Genomic DNA, 24,425 nt, shown 5'->3' on the forward strand with positions numbered 1-24,425 from the left:
TACGGATGAGCTCAGAGAGGCTCGGTGACTCCCACTATACCACACTGCCAGTGGGGAGCTCAAGGGCTCTGATTCCAATACCGAGGCTCCTATGGCTTTCTCCCTCTGGGCCGGGCAGGGTCTCCCTTGGGGTCCCCCCGCCACCCAGAGCTGCCTCCTCAGCTACCCCTTTCCTCTAGTTCCAAGTTGGGATTTCAGTCGGAGGGACTGGAGGTGCCTCAGTCGGAGGGATTGGAGGGACTCCACGACCTGGAGGTGGAGCTTCCGCGAGAAAACCCCGTCTGGGGTCGTGAACCCACGACCTGGAGGTTCAGCCTGGCTTCCTGTCTGCCCTCCCTCTGCACACCCCGCCTGGAACGGACGTGCCTCCTGCCTCCCCTTCCTTCTCTTCTTGCTTCTTGAACTGTCCCCTCACACGCCTGGTTTCTGGGCCCTTCATCGGTCTCCAGCAATGACAGCTGGTCTCAGAGAGTTCCTCGGGTATTTGAAGTTGATTAACTAGCAATTAATGGTGAAAAGCAATACTTGATGAGTTTTAATAAGCACCGGTATTTATAGATATAAAACAATACCACACTGATGTCTCCTGATTAACTCGCCCCTATGACAATGCTTCATCTCCTTTCTGTGGCCGCGTGTTTATAAAGGATGTTTTGAAATTTAATTGGTATTGTGAAAAGATAGCCGATAGCAAGTTAATTAGACACTAATTAGACCCTAAAAATACTAATCAGAAATACTAAGTGGCATTTAATAAGTATGTTAAATATCCTCCTTATTGCGGTTATCTTGTTTCATAGCGATTAAATTGCCGAACTTCTTTGGAGTAGATTAAGAAACAAGTTTAATGTTTTAATTTAATTTAATTAATGTAAATTTGAATTAATTACGCCATTAGAATTAATTGTGTGGTGTGTTCCACAGCAAGTGCAAAATCTGGGTAAATATTATTTTATTGGGTTCAGGCCAATTATAGTCACGGCCGTTATTTCCGGAAGAAAGGACAAAGAATCTCTTTATAGGTGCCTTAAAACAGTATCACTGGGAACCGTCTTCAAAAATGACCCAGAAGCGCCCAGGGTGACGGCTGGGTGGTTTTCTGAGCGATTTCACCATCTTATGGTTCCAGGCCCGAAGCCCAAGATGGCGGCAGGACCAAGGCTGCTTCGGAATATTTACTCTGCGATGCGAGTCGCCAGTCGTTTAGCTGCGTCTGAAGAGGAGGAGGCTGGGGGTCAGGAGCCTTCTCCCTCAGGCCAGCAGGACAACAGCTGCCTTCTGCACCTCCTATTCCCTGAAAGGAGGTGGGCTCTGGGCAGCCCCGGGTGGAGCTCTGCTAGGAGTTCCTACTCTGCACCTGGCCTTGGGGTGAGCCCATCCCCCACCAGTCCCATTGCATCATCGCAGCAAGGACTGGACGGGAATCACAACCCTGTGCTGTTGCAGAAAGGGAACCGAGGACCATGAAGGTTGGGCCTGGTCGGTGCGCATGGACCGGCCAGGGGCTGGCTTCAGATTTGTGGGCCTCCCACCCCTAGACCCAGGATGGAGGCCTGTCTCTCAAAGGTCCACACAGCTGTTAGGTGAGCGTCGGGGTGTCTGCGGGTCTGCTCTCGTTAGCCAGGGTCGGTGTTGATTTACTCTATCAGGCCGTTGGGCTCAGAGTCCGACAGACCGGGCTGTCCTCAGCATGGGTGGGGGGGTACGGGAGCCTGCGTGCTGGGGGAAAAGCACCTGATCTACGTTCCTGGGACAGGCAGCGCCCCCTTGGAGAGTGGAAGCCCTGTCATTGAAGGGTGCTGGTGTCGGAGGCGTGTGTTTACGTGTGGGGAGCAGAAAGTGCATCCAAAGCAGGGAGGAAGAAAAGCAGAACCCAGCGCTGTCACTTACTGTGTGACCCTGGGAAAGTCTCGCAACCTCTCCGAGCCTCAGGCTATTACAGGGAGCAGTGATAGCTGCCTTGCCGGCTTCCAGGAGGAGGGATGAAGTGAGTCCGTGTGCTACGGGGCTCCGAGAGCAGGATGCTATCACATGGCCTGCTAGCTTCCTGGAGCTAGCGAAAAAGTAGAGAGATTCTCTTTCCCTCTCCTTTTGTCTTTCCTTCTCTCTCTCTCTCTCTCTCTCTGCATGTGCATGGGTTCGCACAGAACGTTCTGGAAGGATTCGTAGGAAATTAACAACAGCGTTTGCCAGGAGTGGGGAGAGTTTTGGGGGTGGGACAGAAGCAGGCGTATGAAGAGCCGGAACTGGATGCAGGATTTCTGCTACACATCTATCTTTTTACTTTTGAATCACGTAAATATACTTCCTGTTTAAGAAATTAAATTCAAAAATTAAAAAAAATAATGGAAGGATGTGGGCAAGAGGGGCAAAATTATATGTACGCTTATCCTTTGGTCCAGCAACCTCCTTTCTATGAATCTATTCCAAAGTTAAACGTGAAAAATATGAAAAGATATATAGGCACAGAGCTATTTCACTGCAGAAATGTTTATTATAGTAAAAGACCGGAAACAATCCAAATGTCATCCCTGAGGGGCTGGTTGACAAAACTATGGGAAAGCCACTTGATGGAGTCCAATACAGATGTCAAAAAGGGAACCAGGAATCTCTCTACTCCTGTGAAGTGATCCCTAGGGTATACTGTAAATGAAGAAGCAGGATGGAATGAAGTGTGTAGAGAACACTGCCATTTATCTAGGAAGGAGAGGATACACATTTATATATGTATGCATTTGTTTATGTTAAAGAAACGAGGGGCTCCTGGGTGGCTCAGTCAGTGAAGCATCCGACTCTTGGCATCAGCTCAGGTCATGATCTCACAGTCGTGGGATCGAGCCCCATGGCAGGCTCTGCGCTGAGCGGAGCCTGCTTGGGAGTCTCTGTCTCCCTGTCTCTCTGCCTATCCCCCACTCACTCTCTCTCAAAATAAACAAATAAACTTAAAAAAAAAAAAAGAAATGAAAAGAAAAACCGAAACAAGCAAGCAAAAAGAAATCAAACCTATGGGGAAGGAAAGGACCAGAATTCAGGCTGACTTTCTCTGAATTTACTTTGTAGATTTAACGCCGGAACCATGTAAATATGTTCCATAGTTACAGAACGAAATTAAATTAAAAAATCTATCCCTAAAAATCAAAACCGAAATGAAACAAACGAAGCTAATGATGTATTGAGCTGTAGCGAAATTACACAGAGAGAAACTATTTCCAGAGATTTTGTAGCACAGCCATGTGAAGTACATCCCTAGCGGGATATACCCTAGGAAGGGAAAGCACTGCAAATAATCGGACACTATTTTGGACACTCTTTCGGTAGTCACTGCGGTGGTATTACTGTTCTGAAAGTGTTGTGGGTGTTTCTGGGGTAAAGTAGACAGGTACTTATGCTGGTGTTGTAGGTACTGGATTTTCAGTGTGGAGCAAAGAGAGACAAAGGCCAATAAGATTACTAAAGATCTTATAGCCCTGAAATTGAGTTGGAAGTATCAGTATGTGTTTCATCAGGAGAAGGAGGAACAGGGGGGTAAGAAGAAGAGGAAGAAGAAGAAGGAGAGGGAGGGGGGAGGAGGGGGGGGGGAAGAAAAAGCATTATTTCCAAGCTGTCCATTAACGGAGCCTGAAAATGGCATCCAGTGCTAGAACAAGGAGCACCCCTGATGCCCAGATTTTGGTATCTAACTATCATTTCCTCCTGGAAAGGACAAGGTTCTCTGAAGATGTGGCTGATCCCAGGGACAGTGCAGGAATTGGGGACAGCTTGGACCAACCATCCTGTCAGACTGCAAGGAAGCTATCGGACTGTCGGGGCCCTGTCAAAAGAACTCCCCAACCAAAGAGGCCGACGATGGGTCAATGTGGCATCATCACAAATAATAATGGCAGTGGGTTGAAACATACCAGATGTGTTAAAAATCCTTAAGTACATAGTGATATACCAAAAACGAGACAAAAAGATGCCCCCCTCCCATCCCATGCCCCCCCCTTTCTAAAGTGACTCATCTGTCACTTTAGAAAATGCTAAGGAATCACATTCATTTTCCCAAAAACTGGTTAAGTGATGGGAGAGGACTAAACTTTTACCATGCTTTCCCTAGATGAACTGAACCTTCGGGTAACCAAAAAGTTGGTAAGGGGAAACTTCTTTTTACTGGAAAGGGTTTCAGCTAATAAATCAAGGAGAAATTATGATATTTGACTGTCCCCACTTTGCAACCCTACCGAAATAATAATAGATCACACAGGGTGATCAATGGTCACCACCCAATAGTAAGAGAGACAGCCAGACTTTATGCCTTCTGATGTAAATGCACAACACCATCTAGAAGGTAATATTTGGAAAAAACAAAACAAAACAAATCATCAAACCTTGAATCTGATCAAGCCTCTAGTTCTAAGTTCCAATTTACTGCAAATATAGTGTTCAGAGGAATGTGTTAAATGACCCCACAGAGAGGCAATCAGCAAAATCCAGGCTGTGGAAAATTCGATAGGGCAAATGATTAAGTTTCTTTACTAAATAAATTACAAGAGAAAGAGAGAGAGAAAGGAGAGACAGAATCTATAGATCAGCTGAGACCTAAAAAAACCGGACCAATTGCGGTCATGTGGACCTCATTTGGACCCTGAAGCAAATAAACCACCTAGTAAAAGAAATGATGTGGTGATCAGGGAAATGTGAACGCTGACCGAATATCTGACGATAGCAAGGGGGCTTGATATTTTTAGGCACAATGATGACAGTGTGGTTACTGTGGTTGTGTTTTGAACAGAGGCTTTATGCTACTTCTCTGCAGAAATATTTAGGGAGGGAAGGATACAGTGGCCTGGGATCTGCTTAAAAATATTCCAGGGGAGAGGCAGAGGGTTGGGGAATAGAAGGAGCACGTGTGATCACGAGCCGGTAATTGCTGACGTCAGGATACACTGTGGTCTTCTAAAGTCATTACGGTTTTCCCTCTACTATTGTAGATGTTGGAAAAATTTTAGCAATTAAAAGGCGAGGGTGGGGGGAGTCCATTCTCGTTGGAGGTACACAAGGGAAGGGACAGGCACTGCCGTTAACCTCCCTGTGATACCGAAGGCCAAAGAAGAAACAAAATGCCTGCTTATATCCATCGGTACTTAGAAAAAAAAAAAATCAAGTTATAGTTACCATTTTACCATGAACGCATATGACACATTTTCTTTTTAATGCAAGAAAAGGCATAGGCTCCGGAGTTTGAATCTGAGCCTCTGTGGCCTCTTCCCACTCTGTCTGGGCCTGAATTGCCTGAACTCTCCCGGCCACTTGCACCTGCCTTAGGGGTGGCTCAGTCGGTCGAACGTCTGACTTAGGCTCAGGTCATGATCTCGCAGGTCATGAGTTCGAGCCCCGCGTCGGGCTTGCTGCTGACAGCCCGTCAGCACAGAGCCCGCTTCAGATCCTCTGTCCCCTCCCCCTGCCCCTCTCTCTGCTTACGCTCTCTCTCTCTCTCAAAACAAAAAAATAAATAAATCATTTAAAAAACCTTTCAAAAAGAGAAGCAGCCCAGCCCTGTCCTCCCCGCCCCCAATTTGTGTAAGAAAACTCAGAATTGGCAGCAAGAAGCTAATTGTTCCCAGCTCAGCTCGTCGGCACAGTGCGAGCCTCCCCTTTTCCCTCCGCTGCCTCCCCCCAGAGTCCCAATTAGGAGGCTTTTCCAGCCAGCCAGGCAGCCCGCGCTGCGAACGTTCAGCTGCAGCTCCCTGCCCCAGGACGGCCCTGCTCGGCCCTGGCGCCCTGCCTTCCTGGGAGCAAGAGGGCTGTGGCAGGGGGAGCCCCCGGCTCTGGACCATCCCTCCTTTGTTTGCAACCCCAACAGAAATGTCTCTGCGGTTTAATCTCGGTCCCCTTTCTGCCCAGCCATCCCCAGCTTGCAGCAGTAACAGCCCAGGCTGCCAGTCCTAGGGATCGTCTTGGCTGTTCCACCCGTGCAAACGTGCAACAGAGGGAGTGCGGGAGCCTTCTGGAAGTGTCCGCGGTCACCAGGAGGTCACCAGGTCTCTGGGCTCAGAGCCTGCAGTGTCTCCCCTTCACGGCCTGCCCCCTGGTGGCCCACCCCTGACATGCGCTGCCTCCCCTCCCGCATCTGGAGGGAGCCCACCCCATCCTCCCACCTGCTGTTGGGGGGGTGTGGCGGGGGGGGGCACAGCTGTAAACCATGGTGTGGACCGCATACTGTGCAATCCAGTTTTCTTAGTGGGGGTTGGCATGGGGTGAGAGCACAGACCCAGGTGTGGGATCAAGGTCTGGGTTCCAGGAAGGGATCGTTGAGATCCCAACTTTAAAAAAATTTTTTTTAATGCTTATTTATTTATTGCGAAGAATTTTTTTTTAATTTTTTAATGTTTTTTATTTATTTTTGAGACAGAGAGAGACAGAGCATGAACAGGGGAGGGGCAGAGAGAGAGGGAGACACAGAATCAGAAGCAGGCTCCAGGCTCTGAGCCATCAGCCCAGAGCCCGACGCGGGGCTCGAACTCACCGACCGCGAGATCGTGACCTGAGCCGAAGTCAGATGCTTAACCGACTGCGCCACCCAGGCGCCCCTATTGCGAAGAATTTTAAATGTTTCATTATTTTTGAGAGAGAGAGAGAGGCAGAGTGTGAATGGGGGAGGAGCAGAGAGAGAGGGAGACAGAGAATCTGAGGCAGGCTCCAGGCTCTGAGCTGTCAGCGGGGAGCCCGACGCGGGGCTCGAACCCACAAACCGCGAGATCATGACCTGAGCCGAAGTCGGATGCCTAACCTACCGAGCCGCCCAGGAGCCCCGAAAAGTCCTGATTTTTAGCACAGTTCCAATGATAGCAACTACAACAGCTGCTGTTGTTAGTTGCCACGGGCTGAACCGTGTCTCCCCTCCCCCCCCAAATTCACACGTGGATGTCCTAACCCCCAAGACCTCAGGATGTGACTGTATTTGGACAGAGCATCTTTAAAGAGGCAAGAAAGTTCAAATGAGACCATTAAGGTGGTTTGTAGTCCAGCAAGGCCGGCGTCCTTCTAGGAAGAGGAAATCTGGACACACAGAGGAAAGACCACGTGTGGACATAGGGAGAAGGTGGCACCTGCACGCTGCGGACTGAGGCCCCGGAGGGACTCAGCCCCGTCGACACCTTGATCTAAAACGTGCAGCTTCTGGAACTGGAAGGAAATCCATTTTTGCGGCACTTGGTTAGGGCAGCCTGATCAGACGAATACATTTCCACCACGGCCACTATCATTTTCTGAGCGCTCGTTAATGTGTTTGTCACTGTGCTCAACGAATTACAAGTATTATCTCATTTAATCCTCACTCCACCCCAAGGGACGGATGTCATTATCATCGTCCCTCACAAATGAGGAAATGGGAGTTTATTTTGGGTTTCCAGCAGCTAGAACAGTGCGGACAGGAGGGCTCAGTAAACATTCATCGAAGGAGGGAAGCTCAGACAGCTTACAGGACTTGTCCAGGGAGCCAGCAAGGGGCACAGCCAGAGCCAGGATCTTAACCACATCTGTCAGGGTCCTAGTCCTGTGCCCTTAACCATACTCTCTGTGGGGTCAGGTACATTATGCCAAGGACGTGTGTCCCAGCAGGATGCCTGTTAGAGCCACAGCTTGGCGGGAAGAAGTCGATTCTGGATTTTTCTGAGGCCATGGCTATGCCCAGGTGTTTCTGAGCCTGAAACGAATCTGGTTTCGTTTATACCCTAGTCTCACCAAGAAAACTCCCAGGCACTGGGTCACAGACTGGGCAGTGTCCAGACCTCCCCCCCCCCCCCCCCCCCCCGCCTGGAAGTGGCCTTAGAGAGAGCCCGTGAGCCCTTGGCCTTGACCACGCGTCCTTTGTTTGGCTCGAACCAATGATTTTAAAAGGACGGGGGGGATCCCTCCCCTTTTCCCCTCCTCCTCAGCCCGTGGCCTCCCTCGGAGAATCCCCGGGCCTCCTCTTGGGGCCAGGAGAGGCCTCACATACCTTGTAGCCCTGGTTGATGCCGTTGATGAACTGGGGGCTGGGGGCATTCCAGGTGAAGCGGATGGTCGTGGAGTTGGTGGCTTCTGCGTGCACGTTGCCAGGAGGGACGGTGGGGACTGGAGGAGAGCAGAGGTGGGGCGGCGGCGGGGGGGGGGGCAGTGCAGGAGAGCACGGTCAGTCTTGCCCGGTTAAGTAGAGCAAACACAGGGATGGGGTCTGCAGAATCCGCTTCGCCCCACCCCTTCTCCCCGCTTGCTCTGTGGACTTAAGACATCCTCTTTCTCTAGATTAGTGTGGGTTTAATAAAACTCGCCTGACCCATTTCACAGGCTACCAAGAAACAGAAGCGAGGGCTGTGAAAATACTCGGGGAGGTTTTTATGTACGATACTCCGTGTGAGCAGTCTCGTGATCCTGTGGTGGACTGCGTAGAAGGTGCCTGTAACCCGGAAGCTTCTGCCATGCTCGTGCTCCCCCCAACTCCTCTTTCCCTCAGGACGCTCCCACCCTGCGGGGTAACCGGGGGCAGCGGGCAATAGCTCGGGACTGGATACAACAGGTGACACGGCTGAGGCAGGACGGGACAGGTACCGGACCGACAGGTGCGAGCCTGGGAGAGAGAGAAGCACCAGTCCTCCGTGGTCACAGTCCCCACCCACCTCCCTGCAGTGTCCACTCGGTGACTTTGCTGCTGTAGACACCCAGCCCGGCACTGTTGTAGGCGGCCACCTCGATCTCGTAGTTGGTCCAGATGATGAGGTCCTCCAACAGCAGGTTGTTGACATCGGCATCGGTGATGTTCTTGAACTGGTACCCGACAGGCAGCCCGGCCAGGCAGTACCTGAGGGGCGGAAGGCAGGATGCGGTGGCTTGGAGTCAGCCTGCTTGGCGCGTGCCCAGGAAACCGGGTGTGACAGAGTAAATGTTCCATACCCACGCTGTCCAATATGGCAGCCATGAGCATATACGGCTGTTGGGCACTTGAAACGTGGTTGGCACTGGGAACCTGTACATTTATTTCCTTTATAGTCAAAATCACAGGTGACCAACGGCCGTCTCCCTGGATAGCACAGGCCTAGTGGATGTGTCTGTTCTTTCTGATGGGGGAGGACACTGGGGAGATGGCTACATGACCACGGACAATAAGAGTTCTGGGTAGATCACACTGGCCTCACCTTGGAGGGCTCATTGATGGAGGGCCAAGTCCAACCAAAGGTTGGGCTCATTTTCTTATACCCTCCAAAACAGTGGCTCCCTTTTTGACGGTCATTCCCTTAGGTGAAGGGAAAACATCTGAGGCTACCTACTTTGCTAATTTCGACCTTCCATTGGAAGAAGAACACACGGTAATAAAGAAGTGGGGTCTGTTCAGGCGAAATTTTGGAGGCTGGATAGCCTCTACCCATTTTTGGAAAATCAGAGACCTCAAATTATTTTGATGTGTTACGACACCCCATAGCGGTGGTTCTCAGAGGCTTACCCCGCATCAGAACCCCCTGGAAGGCTTGTTAAAACACAGGTTTGCTGGGCCCACCCCAGAGTTTCCCATTCCGTAGGTCAGGTGTGGGACTTGAGAAGTTGCATTCGAATCGATGCTGCTGCCGGCCCCAGGACCGCCCTCTGAGAACCACCGCTGATTTGGGGCCACCAAAAGCTCACAACAAAATGAACCGATAAGGGAGCAAACTCAACAATAGCTTCTTCCAGAGAGCATAAGCCTATAGGAAAAGGGACATACCTTTTGCAGCCAGCCAGAATTCAGAACATTGGTGAATGTTCTGTAACTTCCATTTACGCTAATTTTAATTCACAAAACCGAACTAATAGCACTTAATAACTCAGTCTGAGGTTATCAGGGACGTGCCCTCGGTCAAGGGGAGACAGAAAAGTCTATATAACTGGGCTTCAATTGGCAGTAAGGACCAAAGAAAGGAGGTCTGCTTTTTGACCAGTTCTTGACCCAGTAGTTGGTTTCAGTTGGAATGTTTTTGGTTTCCTGGGTGGTTGGCCCCTTGAATATTTTACCTGTCTCCCTGGGCCTGTGGAGCCGTGACATGTGGCAGACTTGCCCACCCATACAGCCTTGAGGACTCTACACTGTACCCCTTCCCTCAAGCATTCCCATTGGTTTCCAAGGCTCTGCCTTCTGGAAGTTCTTCTTTATGTCTAACCCAAGTCTTTCATAACACAGTGAAGTCACTTCTTGTTGCCGGGCCCTCGTTAGATGGGGAAAGACCCGCCGTGACCTTGCTGTTTCCCAGTCCACGTCCGACCCTCCCCTTGAGTCTGGGCTGCCCTACCTTTCCCGGGATTGGACGCCTACCTAATGATGTAGCCCTTGAGGAGGCCATTCTGGTGGCTCTCCGGAGGCGGCTGCCACTGGATCATGATGGACTGGTTGGTCCGGCCGCTGGCGATGACGTTCTGCGGAGGGGCCGTGGGGGGTTCCTCGGGAAGGGAGACCCTGGATATAAAAACGTCAAGAGTGGGTGGGACGGGTTGCTCGGGTGGCCTAGTTGGTTAAGGTGTCCGCCTCTGTTTTGGCTCAGGTCACGATCTCACGGGTCGTGAGCTGGAGCCCCACGTCGGGCTCTGCGATGACCGTGCGAAGCCTGCTTGGGATTCTCTTTCTCCCTCCCTCTCTCTGCCCCCTCCCCTGCTCGCATGCCCATGCCTGCGCTCTCTCTCCCCGCCCCTCAAAATCAATAAATAAACATTAAAAAAAGAGTGGGTGCAGGGGTGCCTGGGTGGCTCCGTCGGTTAAGCGTCCGACTTTGGCTCAGGTCATGATCTCACGGTTCATGAATTTGAGCCCCACGTTGGGTTCTGTGCTGACAGCTTAGAGCCTGGATCTGGCTTCCAGTTCTGTCTCCTCTCTCTGACCCTCCCCCGCTTAAGCTGTCTCTCTCTCTCTCTCTCTCAAGAATAAATAAACATAAAAAAAAGAGTGGGTGGGCTTTTCTACTCTTAGTCTTGATGGCAAACACAGGAGTTTAATGGGAAATGAGGAGGCTGCTTTGTTCCTGGATGACTCTGCACAACTGCTGTGCGCTTTTGGGCAAGTCACTTAACCTCTCTGAGCTTGTTTATCTTTTAAAGGAGTATAATAAAGCTCCACCTGTCTGCTTTATAAGACTGGTTGAGGTTCAAATGACACCATGTATATATATGAATATTTTTAAAACGCTATAGGGGCGCCTGGGTGGCTCAGCCGGTTGAGCGTCCGACTTCGGCTCAGGTCATGGTCTCACAGTTCGTGAGTTCAAGCCCCGCGTTGGGCTCTGTGCTAACAAACAGCTCAGAGCCTGGAGCCTGCTTCAGATTCTGTACCTCTCTCTCTCCCTCCCCCTCCCCTGCTCATGCTCTGCTTCTCAAAAATAAATAAATGTTAAAAAAAATTTAAAAAAAAAAACATTATAAAGCCCCAGATGTGTGTATTTTCTGTGCAGGAAAGGGACCTTGGCCTGAGCTTCTCACGTGCCCAAGAAGCTGCTGTTGGAGACGATGATGTCATAAGTGACCAGGAATGTCAGAAGCAGGGATGTTTTTCACTTCCCGGTTGCAAGCTGTAACTAGGTTTCCTTTTCCGACCAGCTGGGCCCAGGGCTGGGGACGGGCAGGCCGGGCGGGGCTGGCGAGGCGCGTGCGCGAGCCCATCGCCCGCTTCCGGAAGCGAGTGCCACTGCATTGCCTCCTCTGGAGCTGCCAGGGGACACGGCGTTCCACCGGGGTGCCGCAAAACTGACACGCATCCATTAAAAGCAAAAGTTAATTATTTTTGATGGATGTCTCTCCCTTTCAGCTTATTTTTATGTTTTTGCTTTCTGACGGAGAGCTTTGCAACGCGTACTGCACACTCCCACGTCTTTGTAAAGCCTGCAGCGAGGGCGATTTCACCTTTTTCTTTGTGACTCAGGGCTGTTAGCATGAGGATTCATCAGGAAGATGAATCAGGGTTTGAAATGAAGCCTGAAGACGTGGAGAAAGTGTAGGGTAGATGTCCCAGCACTTTGAGGCTTTCTACTGTTGGGATTTTGTAGTTCTGAAGGGGTGGGGCCGTGTCCACGTTGTTCCCCGAACCACTGACGGACCACACACAGCCTGGCACATAGTAGGTGTTCAATCAGCAGCGAGTGAATACATTCTCCTGTAAGTGCCCTCCTGTTAGCTGCCACCTCTCTCTCCTGTGACGGTGCCACCACCCCTGTGGCATCCCCCCAGTGAGAACCAGAAAGACTTAAGCTCACTGGAACTGTGGCAAAACCCAACGATTGTTTTAAGCCAGAGGTCTGCATACACACACCTAAGAGAATCCTTTAAAGAGCCAAGTACGTTCTTGGCTCCCTTGTAAACTGTCAGCTGACCGTATACGTAAAGGTTTATTTCTGGGCTCTCTACTCCGTTCCATGGGTCTAAGTGTCTATTTTTATGCCAATATCATGCTTTTTGATTACTACAGCTTTCTAGTATCGTGTGAAATCAGGAAATGTGATGCCTCCAAGCTTTGTTCTTTCACAGGACCGCTCTGGCTACTCAAGGTCTTTTGTGGCTCCAAACACATTTTAGGACTGTTTTTTTCTTTTTCCTCATTCTGTGAAAGACGCCATCGGAATTTTGATAGAGGTTGCACCGAATTTACACGTGGACATTTTGGGTAACATGGATATTAATTCTTCTCAGTGGGGAAAGGAAAGTCTCTTTAATACACGGTGTTGGGGAAACTGGACAGCCCACATGCAGAGGAATGAAACCGGACCCCTAGCTTACACCAGTCACAAAAATTAACTCAAAAACGGGGTGCCCGGGTGGCTCGGTTGGTTGAGCGTCCGACTCTTGGTTTGGGCTCCGGTCATGATCTCACGGTTCATGAGTCGGAGCCCCGAACGTCAGCCTCTGCGCTGACATCGTGGAGCCTGCTTGGGATTCTTGCTTTCTTTCTCCCTCTGCCCCTCCCCGACGTGCGCACGCTCTCTCTCCAAATAAATAAATAAACTTAAAAAATCGAATCAGCTGGAGATCTAAAGGAGAACAACGAAAAAAAAAATTAAAGACTTAATCGTAGGACCCTAACTTGTCAAACTCCTGGAAGAAAACATAGGGACAAGCTCTTTGATGTTGGTCTGGGCAGTGGGTTCCAGGAGACGACACTCAAAGCACAGGCAATAAAAGCAAAGATAAGTAAGTGGGACCACAGGAAATGAACAAGCTCCTGCACGACAAAAGAAACAACCGACAAAATGAAACGCTAAATCTGCAAACCATATATCTGATAAGGGGCTAATATTCAGAATATATAAAGAACTCATACAACCCAATAGCAATAAATAAATAAGTAACCCAAAAAACCAACAACAAAAAACCCCCAACCCGAATTAGAAATAGGCAGATCTGAACAGGCATTTTCCCCACGAAGACACACAGATGACCAACAGGTGGGTGAAAAGGAAATGTGAATGAAAACCAGTGAGGTGTCACCCCACACCTCGTAGATCAGCTCTCATGGAAAATCGAAAAGACAAGACAGAACAGGCATTGTCAGGGATGTGGAGAGAAGGGAACCCTCGTGCACTGTGGGTGCTTCTAGTGTGGGAAACAAAATGGCGGCCCCACAAAAGATTAAAAAATCCATCCACAGGATGGGGCGCCTGGGTGGCTCAGTCGGCTGAACGTCCAACTTCAGCTCAGGTCATGATCTCGCGGTCCGTGAGTTCGAGCCCCGCGACGGGCTCTGTGCTGACAGCTCGGAGCCTGGAGCCTGCTTTGGATTCTGGGACTCTGGCTCTCTCTGCCCCTCCCCCCCCTGCACTCTGTCTGTCTCAAAAATAGAACAGACATTAAAAACAAATTTTTAAAACATCCATCCACAGGAGATGAACACAGGATCTCGAAGATCTGTCTGCACGTGGAAACACCCTACGTATCTGTCAATGGATGGGTCCATCAAGCAGATGTGGTAGATGAATACGATGGAATATTATTCAGCTATGAGAAAGAAGGACCATTTGCACCAACAAACACTGTGCGATCTCATACGTGGGGTCTACAAAAGCTGAATCTAAGAGAAACAGAGAGGAGGGTGGTAGTTACCGAGAGCTAGTGAGGGAGGGACATGGGAAGATAGTGGTCAAGGCTACAGCCTTCTAGTTAGAAGCTTAACAAATCCTGGGGATCTGAAGTATAGCCTGGGGATGATAGCTGAAAGTTCCGTATCGTCTACCTGCTCAGAGAGGAGGTCGAAAGTGTCCTCACCACGAAAAAGAAATGGACGTGTCAGCTAATCACATGGGAACATACAATCTATCGAATCAAAACACTGTGCCTTCAACTCACACCGTGTCACCTGTCAATTAGAATCTCAATACATCTGGAAAAAATGAAGAGAAATATAAGAAAAGGAATGCTTTGGTGCATGGGATTTGTGTCACCGTCACTCTGCCCTCTTGTTGCATGGCTTCTTTCTCCCCAGAGGGGACCACCTGGTTACAGGACTTAAGCGGCCAGAATCAGTCGCCTCCTACGGAAGCGGGTATTACCGGGTGATGCTCGAAAATGGACGACCCTCTGTTTTTCCTCAATTTTCATCATCTTTAAAACAGCCTCGCCGAAAGCTTAACCAGACCTGGCGTCTTGCAAGGCACTGGATACGGACATCTGTCACGTGCACGTAACAGTGACGGCGGCCGACAGGGGAGGCAGAGCAGAGCGAGGGGAGTCTTTGAACTCGCTCGGCTCCCAGTGAGAGGGACCATTAAATCGGTGCTGATCCTGCCCCGGGCACTGCTCACGGCACCTCCCCCGGGTGACCTTTCACCTTGGCGGCATCCCTGTGAGCCAGGTGTGAGTGACGCTACCCCTTTCGACAGAGGTAGACACCAAAGCCCCCAGGATCCGCACACAGCGGGCCCCGCGTGGCCATACTGGTCTCGGCCGTAGGCAGCCCCCCTCAGCCTCGCCGGCCAATGGGGTCACCGAGACCCACCGGGCGAGAGCACCTGCTCCCCTCACCTCTCCGTGTCCTTGCTGAACTGTCCCTTCCCCACGTCGTTGACGGCACAAAGACGGAACTGGTAGGAGCGCGCGGGCACCAAGCCCTTGACCATCACGGAGGTAGCCTCGGGGTCCACGCTGGCCAGGAGCACGGTCCAGGGGGCATCTACAAGGACAGAGGGTGGAGGCAGAGGTGGACACCCCGGGGGCCGTGTTCCTTACCCCCAGCCCCGTTTGGGCCAGCAGAGGCGCGCCTCCCCCAACTCAATCCGGCAGAGGCTGGTCGCGTCATTTTCCTGGGTCCCCTTAGCCCACGTGTCCCAGGGGGTCGGAGCGTCCTGGGGAGGGAGCAAGGACTCATGGGAACAGAGATGGCAGGTGTCTTTTCTATCTTTTTTCTCCCCCCCTCGAATCGATGCGCTCCAGGCAAACTGTATTGAAAATGCCCCTGAAACAAGGCCTGTTAATTCTGCGGGTCCCAGTCTGGAGGCTAAAGAAGAAAAAGAGTCGCCACGGCCTTGGAGGCTCTAGAGAGGCAGGTCCTGAGTCCCGCACCTCACAGACATGATCTCATTCAACGGCCACAGCGGCCCGAGGAGGCGGATGCCATCGCTCGTTCTGCAGGGACGCGGAGGCCTCCAGAAGGTCTGCTCAAAGGCAGAGAACTGGGACGTGGGGGAGCTGGATCCCGGCCCCGGGCCGCCTCCCCGAGCCCGTGCCTCCGGCTGGCTGCGGCGGGAAGCCTTACTGTTCTCCGACATCTCCAGGACGTAGCGAAGCAGGGGGCTGTTGCCGTCGAAGGGCTTGGCCCACGTCAGGTTGATGGCCCGCCTCTCCGCTGTGCTGAGGGTCGCCACAGGGCGCTCGGGGGCGTGGGGCAGCTGCCTGGGGGAGAGAGGTGTGGCGGGGCCGGCTGTGAGGTCTGGAGTCAGGTGACACACGGGCACCAGGGCTCAGACTGAACTTCGAGATGCCTCAGCCGCCAAGCTCGGCCTTCGGGCCGGCCACCCGGAGGCTCTGCTCCCTGGCTTACGGGCCTACCTGTCCTACCTGTCCCCAGACTCCTCTGCTCTTGACAGAAGGCCTCACTGGGCTGCGGTTGGGGGGGGGCCGGGGCAGGCTGCCCCCTTACCTGACGCGCAGGTGGGCACTTCGAGAGTCATTGCCCCCGGCTGAGAGCACCCGGCAGGTGTAGGTGCCGATGTCCCCCGACCACGTCTGTGAGATGTGCAGGGAGCCGTTTTTGTCAAGACGGATGCGGGGGTTGCTCTCCATGCCCAGGGTGGCCCCATCCTTCTCCCAGACGTACCTGAGAGTAAGAAGCACCAGTCAGTAAAGAGAGGTAGGGAACTAGGGGGCACTTCTGGGGCTCAGCCCAGGGCGGATCTGGAGGAGAGTTCCAAAGGCGGCAGAGTCCCCCCCCCGGCCCCCCCACGCCCCGGGGCTGGTCTGGGGCCGGAGCACGGTGGGCGCCCGATCAGCCCCCAGCCCACCGTCCCCGTGGCAGGTGCTCCGTCCGGGAGGGTTAGCACACGAAGCCGTCACACCTCTATCTCAGGTCTAGGTCAGAGCCGTGTTGCTTTTGGCCAGAAGCGACTGCCAAGCAGCCAGCACAAAAGAGCCGGCAAAAGGTAATCTTCCGAAGAGGTTAAAAGATTACAGCTGGAAAAAGAATTAACGTTTCCGCACAGACTGCATTTTGGAATTAGTTTTATGAGGGGAATCATTAGATCAATGCATCACTGTGACAAATTGACTTCAGTGTCCAAAAAATCACTTTAGCTTCGGTCAGTCAGTACAAAGGGGGACTTGAGAAATTACAACACGCCCGGGCCTGACAATAAGAAATATCCCCTCTGGAACGATTCTTGAGGAAATACAACTATTACTGTCAACATAACGTGGGGTGCCAGCTCCGGGGAGCACGTCCTGCTGCTGCCCCCCAGCAAGGTTGGCCAGGGTGCTGGGAACAGGATGGGGACTGAGCCGCTCTGTACATGACCCGTCACTCGCTCAGTTGGGGACAGGGTGGCCTGAGCCACAAGGATGCGAGAGAACTCTCTGTGTTAGAGAATGCAAGTTTGCTAGGGAGAAGGAGCCTGTAATATTTTAAAGCTAGGTTTAAGGGGCGCCTGGGTGGCTCAGTCGGTTAAGCGTCCGACTTCGGCTCAGGTCACGATCTCGCGGTCCGTGAGTTCGAGCCCCACGTCGGGCTCTGGGCTGATGGCTCAGAGCCTGGAGCCTGCTTCCGATTCTGTGTGTCTCTCTCTCTCTCTGCCCCTCCCCCGTTCATGCTCTGTCTCTCTCTGTCTCAAAAACAAATAAAACCTTAAAAAAAAAAAAAAAAGCTAGGTTTAAAAAAAAAAATCAGGGAATTGCAAATACAAATAGGAAAAAAAAAATACAGGAAAACAAAAGCTTTCCCATAATGGGTAACCATGATTAACAGCTGAGCATATGCCTTCCAGACTTTTCCCTCCTGCCCCAGTGGGCATGGTACCACAGTGTTTCTATGTTCTGGATTCAGATTCCCTGGTCAAATGTTGCCTCGGCCACTTACCAGGGTTTGTGATCCTGGGTGTGTTTATTTACCCTCCCTGGGCCTCAGTGTCCTCATCTGTCATACAAGGAAAATAATACCACCCGCTTTATAAGGTTGCTCTAAGGATTGTGTGAGTTAATATAAAACGCTCCAAGAAGTGCCCGGAGCGTGGCAAGGGATCAATAGAAGTTAGTCATCATTATGCACTTTGACTCTTGTAGCACATGTACGCAAACGATATCTAGCTATCTGTCCATCCATCCTGACTTTAAAGCTGCTTTCTCACCCCACAAAATGTCATAAACTCTTTTAAATGGGGTGCTTCCACACCATGGTTTTTATCAGCTGCACGGTGCTTCCCACATGATTGCTCTGCGATCGTTCCCATAATGTTGGGTGACCAGCTTGGCTCCTTGTTTGTCGATATTATAGTTAATGCTGCGATGAACATCCTTGCAGTAACGTATTTTCATACGTGCTAAATCATTTCCTCGAGGATACGTTTTCGGTGGTGAAATTGCGGAGTTAAATTTTAAGGCTTTTTATACATATTTACAAATTGTCAGAAGGAATCACCTTCAATTCATCTCCATAGCTGGAAAAGCATCATCTGTGCCAGCACTGATGGCGTGAGTAGAATTCCTGCATAAGAAACAGCTTATGCAGGGGCTCCTGAGTGGCTCAGGAGGTTAAGAGTTTGATTTCAGCTCAGGTCATGATCTCACAGCTTGTGAGTTCGAGCCCCACATCGGGCTCTCTGCTGTTAGCACAGAGCCTGCGTCAGAGCCTCTGTACCTGCCCCCCTCTCTGCCCCTCCCTGGCTCATGCGCTCGCTCTCTCTCTCTCCCTCTCTCTCAAAAATAACTTAAAAAAAATTAAGAAAAAAAAAAAACAGCTCATGGCAAGCGGACATCTTTTGCCCTGGGAGGTGGCGTTTTGGGAAGCATAGATTACCAGCCGTGGAGTGTTTATGCCCCAACAACTGAACCCGAATCTGATCAGCCAGTTCCTTGAATCTAATTAGAAATACCAGGGATCGAAGTACAAGCGTACCACACCACGAAAAAGCAGCTAGCCAAACCCCGAAGGTGGGGCCTTCTACAGTGGGTATCGGCCAACAATGGCCCCACCGCCTGTTTGTGTAAATAAAGTTTTATTGGAACACAGACATGCCCGCTCATTTGCACACTGCCTGTGACTGCTTTTGCACTGCAAAAGGAGACTCGAAGAGCTGTGACAAAAGCTATATAGCCCTCAAAGCGTAAAACACGTACTCTCTGGCCCTTTACAGAACAAGTTAGCTGGGCCTCTGTCCTGTAGAACCTGGTCTCTCCAACTAATTAACTGCACGTAAACAAAGCAACAATGAAAACAGAATAAAAAGGAGGGGGAGGGGACTATGTAGGAAGGAGGCACACCAACCAAAAGCAATGTGTAGACCTTGTGTGGACGCTGAGTTCAACCAACCAACTTTTATTTATTTATTTAGGTAATGTTTATTTTTGAGAGAGAGAGAGAGACGGAGTGTGAGTGGAGGAGGAGCAGGGGGAGAGAGAGACACAGAATCCGAAGGGGGGTCCAGGCTCCGAGCTGTCAGCACAGAGCCCGATGTGGGGCTTGAGCCCACGAACCGGGAGATCGTGACCTGGGCCGAAGTCGGACGCTTAACCAACTGAGCCACCCAGGCGCCCCATCAACCAACCAACTTTTAAAAAGGCACCTCTGAGATAATCAGGGCCATTGTATCAACAGACATCAAGGGATTGATTGCTCATTGTGTTAGGTGTTACCAGGGACATGGTTGTTGTTATGTTTAAAGAAAAGTCCTTTTAGGTAAGAAATGCACACTGACATATGTAAAGGTGAAATTACACGCTTAATATTTGCTTTTAAAATATCGCAGTTAGGGGCGACTGGGTGGGTCAGTTGGCTAAACATATGACTTCAGCTCAGGTCGTGATGTCACAGTTCGTGAGTTCAAGGCCCGCGTTAGGCTCGCTGCGGGCAGTGCAGTCTGCTTTGGATCCTCTGTCTCCCTGCTCTGCCCCTCCCCTACTCACGAGCATGTGCACGCACTCTCTTTCTCAAAAACAATAAACAAACATTAAAAAAATATTGCAGTAAAGAAAGTGTGTGTGTGTGTGTGTGTGTGTGTGTGTGTGTGTGTGTAGTGGGGGAGGGGGATAGGCAAAATCAGGTGAGCAAAGTGCTGACAATCACTGAGACTGAGAGATGGGTATATGAGACTTAATGACACTGGTCTCTCTACTCTGGCCTATCTTGGAAAATTTCCACAATAGAAAGTTAAGAAAGAATAAAAGAAAGGAAGAAAGGAAGGGAGAAAGGAAGGAAGGAAGGAAGGAAGAAAGAAAGAAGAAGGAAAGGAATGAGGGAAGGAGGAAAGGAAGGAAGGAAGGAAGGAAGGAAGGAAGGAAAGAAAGAAAGAAAGAAAGAAAGAAAGAAAGAAAGGGGAAAGAAAGGAAGAAAGGAAGAAAGGAAGGAAGGAAGGAAGGAGGGAAGGGAGGGAGAAAGGAAGGAAGGGAGAAACGAAGGAAGGAAGGAAGGAAGGAAGAAAGAAAGAAAGAAAGAAGGAGGAAAGGAAGGAAGGAAAGAAGGAAGGAAGGAAGAAAGGAAGAAAGGATGGAAGGAAGGGAGAAAGGAAAGAAGAAAGGAAGGAAGGAAGGAAGGGAGGAAGGAAGGGAGAAAGAAAGGAAGGAAGGAAGAAAGAAGGAGGAAAGGAAGGAAGGAAGGAGGGAGTAAAGAAGAAAGAAAGAGGAAAGGAAGGAAGGAAAGAAGGAAGGAAGAAAGAAAGGAAGGGAGAAAGGAAGGAAGGAAGAAAGAAAGGAAAAAAAACCCAACCAGTTGATTCATTTAACTCAGGGTATAAATTTTCCAAAATTATCTGTTATTATATAGCTGGCTATTAAACAATTTTGACGAGTGATTTTAAATGATATTAGATAGGGGGCACCTGGGTGGCTCAGTCAGTTAAACGTCCAACTTCAGCTCAGGTCATGATCTCACGGTCCGTGAGTTCGAGCCCCGCGTCGGGCTCTGTGCTGACAGCTCAGAGCCTGGAGCCTGCTTCCGATTCTGCGTCTCCTTCTCTCTCTGCCCCTCTCCTGCTTGTACTCTATCTCTGTCTCTGTCTCTCTCTTTCTCAAAAATAATTAAACATTAAAAAAAACTTTTAAAAAAGTATATGTAAAAAAATAATAAATAAAAATAATCCCGTACTAGCGGGTGCACGGGTGGCTCAGTCAGTTAAGCATGTGACTTCGGCTCAGGTCATGATGTTGCAGTTCATGAGTTCAAGCCCTGCGTCAGGGTCTGTGCTGACAGCTCGGAGCCCGGAGCCTGCTTCCGATTCTGTGTCTCCCTCTCCCTCTGCCCCTCCCCCACTCATACTCTGTCTCTCTCTCTCTCAAAAATAAGTAAACATTAAACAAATTAAAAAAAAATTAGTCCTCAGGAAATCAAAGCCGTGCAAAAATAATTACAAGGATGTGGATCGTTATGTTTCTTAATATTAGCAAAAAATTGAAAAACAATCCAAATATCCAGCATTAGGGAATTGGTAACATAAATTCCATTACAGCCACACAATGGACATGTGAAGAATCATGTAATGGAGTTTATATGAAAATATTCATCGACAGGGAAGGAGAGTCACAATAGGTTCTTAAGGTTCTTACCAAATAGTAATATTTGGGTGTCATTTGTAAAAACCTGGACACAGACTAAGGAATTGTGTTTCCAGTTTTTCACAAATGACACCCAAATATTACTATCTCTGAGAGAAACAGGTAAACTTACTTTTTTCCTTCTTTTTTTTTCCCTCTCTCTCTCTCCCTCCCCAGTTTTTGGGGCTTATCTGCACTTTCTACGTTTTCCTTCTATACAGGATATCTATTAGCCATGCAGTAAGAAAAAAGGCCAACAGAAATACGGATTAGCAGTCATTGTTGCCCGACTGGATTTCTCAGAGTGGGTCTAGATCTGGCCTCGGATACCAAATGGAAGTGTTCTCTCCTGAGACTGTTCTGGAAACTGTTCCGCCACTTTATTTGATTTGGTTGCTCGGGTCCTTCCTAGCCTGTCTGGTCAGGGAGCCCCATGGTGTGTTCCCTGAAGCTGGGACAGGGTTTTCAAGTCCAAGGAAGGGGTGGGAGATGTGGGGAGACTTTGGGCACAGGCTGCAAATGCTGAGGGACCAGTTCTGTTCTCTCTCTTCCCATCTAGAAAAAACTGCGCTACATGGAAAATTCCATTCTGAGGCGAGGACCCCTCCAGTGCATCAGAACACAGTTTTCCATCTGTGGGTCCCTGGAGGTCCTTGGAAGGTGGGCCTGCGGCTATATTGCAAGAGATCCACGAATCCCCTTGTCAATGAAGGACTGTCTGGAGAATGGGGGCGCCTGGGTGGCTCAGCCGGTTAAGTGTCCGACTTCGGCTCAGGTCATGATCTCACAGTTCATGAGTTCAAGCCCTGCATCGGGCTCTGTGCTGACAGCTCGGAGCCTGGACCCCGCTTCAGATTCTGTGTCTCCCTCTCTCTCTTTGCCTCTTCCCCGCTTGTGCTCTCTCTCTCTCTCTCTCAAAAATAAACTTAAAAAAAAAAGAATCATCTAGAGAATGAATAAAATATGCAAGTATTTTCCAAATAATAGATGACGTTTTAATAAATAAAACGCCAACTTATTTTAAAGTGTTACTGAATTAACCATAGTTTTTTTTATTATAAAGTTTTTCAATTAATGGGTGCTAAAATTATAGCTACTTATGTATAGAACTGAGACTCACAGCGGTATTCTATGGGGAGGAACGTGTGGGTTCTCTTGGAGAACATTTATGGTTGATATATTTATTTTTTACAAAAATTGAATAATCCCAGGAATAAGCATATTCTGAATCATGTGTTGACAACATATTAACTACATCTCTGTGATTTCAAGGCTCACTGCTTGCGTTTGTGCCGGCAGCACACGACAACTGCCCTAAATATCAATGTTTAATGTTCAAGGAGGTGTTTCTCAAACTGGAGGCCTGCAGTGGATTGGCCAAGGACGGATGTGTGTCTAAAAGTCTAGGAACCCTGTGGGAGGGCGGGGAGGGTGGGTGATGGGTATTGAGGAGGGCACCTTTTGGGATGAGCACTGGATGTTGTATGGAAACCAATTTGACAATAAACTTCATATATTGAAAAAAAAATTAAAAAAAAAAACACGTCTAGGAACCCTTACGGGCAACCTTGGCTTCCGGCGGTGGGGGGGGGGGGGGGGGGCATTTGGTGTGGCGGTTAGACTGTCATATGCCCAATGGCCACCAGATGGCGCCCCAGGATGCAGCTGCCTCCAGAGCCGTGGGGACCAGGACTCCCGAGTGGCGTCAGTGGCCGGCCCCTTCCAGCCTCGCTGCCCGCTGCTTTGGCAGGGATATTGGCCACAAGCTGCCCTCCCCTTTTGCCTCCATGGGGTCACAGCAGAGGGAGTACCTGACGGTCACTCGGGGGTCATGGGTCACTCCGCACACCATGGAGGCCTGGGTGCCCTTGATGACACTCTGGTCCTGGGGAGGCTTGGTGATGCGGGTCCGGGCTGAAAGAGGGCAGGGAGACAGGGTGGTGAGAAGGGGGTGTAGAGCCGGAGTAACAGGTGAGACGCGGGTGTGTGGGAAGGGCGCCTTCGGGTAAACCGAGCCCGAGTGGCTGAGTTCGACGGGTAGGCGGAGGCAGGCCCCGCGCGTGGACAGGTCTACCACGGCCGATGTCCCAGAGCGTTAAGGGAACAATGTGCCTCCGTGGTACTTGAATTCTTGAAAGCCACGTTCGTGGCGGGGGCTCGTTTAATCCTGCCCCCACGAACCCACGTGAGGGATACACAAACGGAAATCTGAGAGTGATCGGGGGCCCATGGTCCCAGCACATCGGTGGTCTAGCCAGCGTGAAAACCGCATCCCCTGCTGCACGGCATTCGAGCCCATGGGTGTTCAGCCTCCCCAGGTGGCCCACATGCATGTCTGTCTTGGGCGTGGATCCCCAGTGGCGCAATCTGACCGCACAAGGGGCTTGATTCGCTTCCTTAAAGCAGGGCTCAGAACACTACGGTCGGGGGCCGAGTCCGGCCGGTAGCCTCTTTGGCTACCAAGGCCACTAGCATCGGAACACAGCCGTGCCCTCTGGCTGCTTCCTTGCTGAAACAGCAAAGGCAGTCGAGGAGTCGGGACAGAGGCCGTCCAGCCCACGCAGCCTAAAAGAGTTACTCTCTGGCCCTTTACGCAACGGGGGTGCCGACTGCCGCCCTAACGTTGAAGACAGCTGCCCACCGCCTCTCTGTTCTCACTCGGCCACGCGTGGCGAGAGCCCTCGCTCTCGTGGCACCATCGGCAGAAGCCCGGCCTTCCCTCTGCAGTCATTCATTCGTCCGAGCCCTTCTCTCGGAAGAAGCGCCCCTGGCGGGACCGACGTGCGGGTGTGGAGGTGCCGGCAGGGGGACACTGTGCTCGGCACACACCCACGCACGGACGTGTGAAGGCACTGTGCACACTCACCCCACACGACCAGGTCGGCCGAGGCTTCGTCGACCCCCCGAGAGTTGGTGGCCAAGCAGGTGTAGGTCCCGGCGTCGGAGATGCGCGTGGGGCTGACGAGCAGGCTGCCCGACTCCAGCAGCGTGAATCGAGGCAGCTGGACGGAGCCGCTGGCCAGGATGCGCTCCCCTGAGGGCGACACGGGGTGGGCTCGGGGTGCGGCCGGCTGTGCGCGTCCACGCAGCCCCCGGCACTCGGACACGGCACGAGCCCCCTCCCCGGCGGCTCCGGGCAGGTGGTCTCGGGCAGGCCCCCAGCTTTAGAAAGACTGGGAGGGCCGCGGAGGTGGGGGCAGGGCTGGGGTGGGGGTGGAGGCCCAGGGGGGTTTCTG

General features: G+C 51.0%; 1 protein-coding gene across 3 annotated transcripts in view; it reads right to left on the bottom strand.

Annotated features, from left to right (window-relative positions):
* Positions 1–24,425, bottom strand: part of SDK2 (sidekick cell adhesion molecule 2) — a 263,997-nt gene that overhangs the window by 55,091 nt on the left and 184,481 nt on the right. For all 3 annotated transcript variants that reach the window (XM_045045056.1, XM_011289338.4, XM_045045057.1), the window contains exons 11-18: positions 24,056–24,223; positions 23,001–23,103; positions 16,097–16,273; positions 15,713–15,849; positions 14,983–15,130; positions 10,301–10,441; positions 8,637–8,818; positions 7,979–8,094 (exon numbers count right to left, since the gene is read on the bottom strand). In XM_045045056.1, the coding sequence (XP_044900991.1) occupies positions 7,979–8,094; positions 8,637–8,818; positions 10,301–10,441; positions 14,983–15,130; positions 15,713–15,849; positions 16,097–16,273; positions 23,001–23,103; positions 24,056–24,223 (1,172 nt within the window). The remainder of the gene's footprint in view (positions 1–7,978; positions 8,095–8,636; positions 8,819–10,300; positions 10,442–14,982; positions 15,131–15,712; positions 15,850–16,096; positions 16,274–23,000; positions 23,104–24,055; positions 24,224–24,425) is intronic.

This window comes from Felis catus, chromosome E1, assembly GCF_018350175.1.
Source record: "Felis catus isolate Fca126 chromosome E1, F.catus_Fca126_mat1.0, whole genome shotgun sequence".
NCBI classification, from domain to species: Eukaryota; Metazoa; Chordata; class Mammalia; order Carnivora; family Felidae; genus Felis; species Felis catus.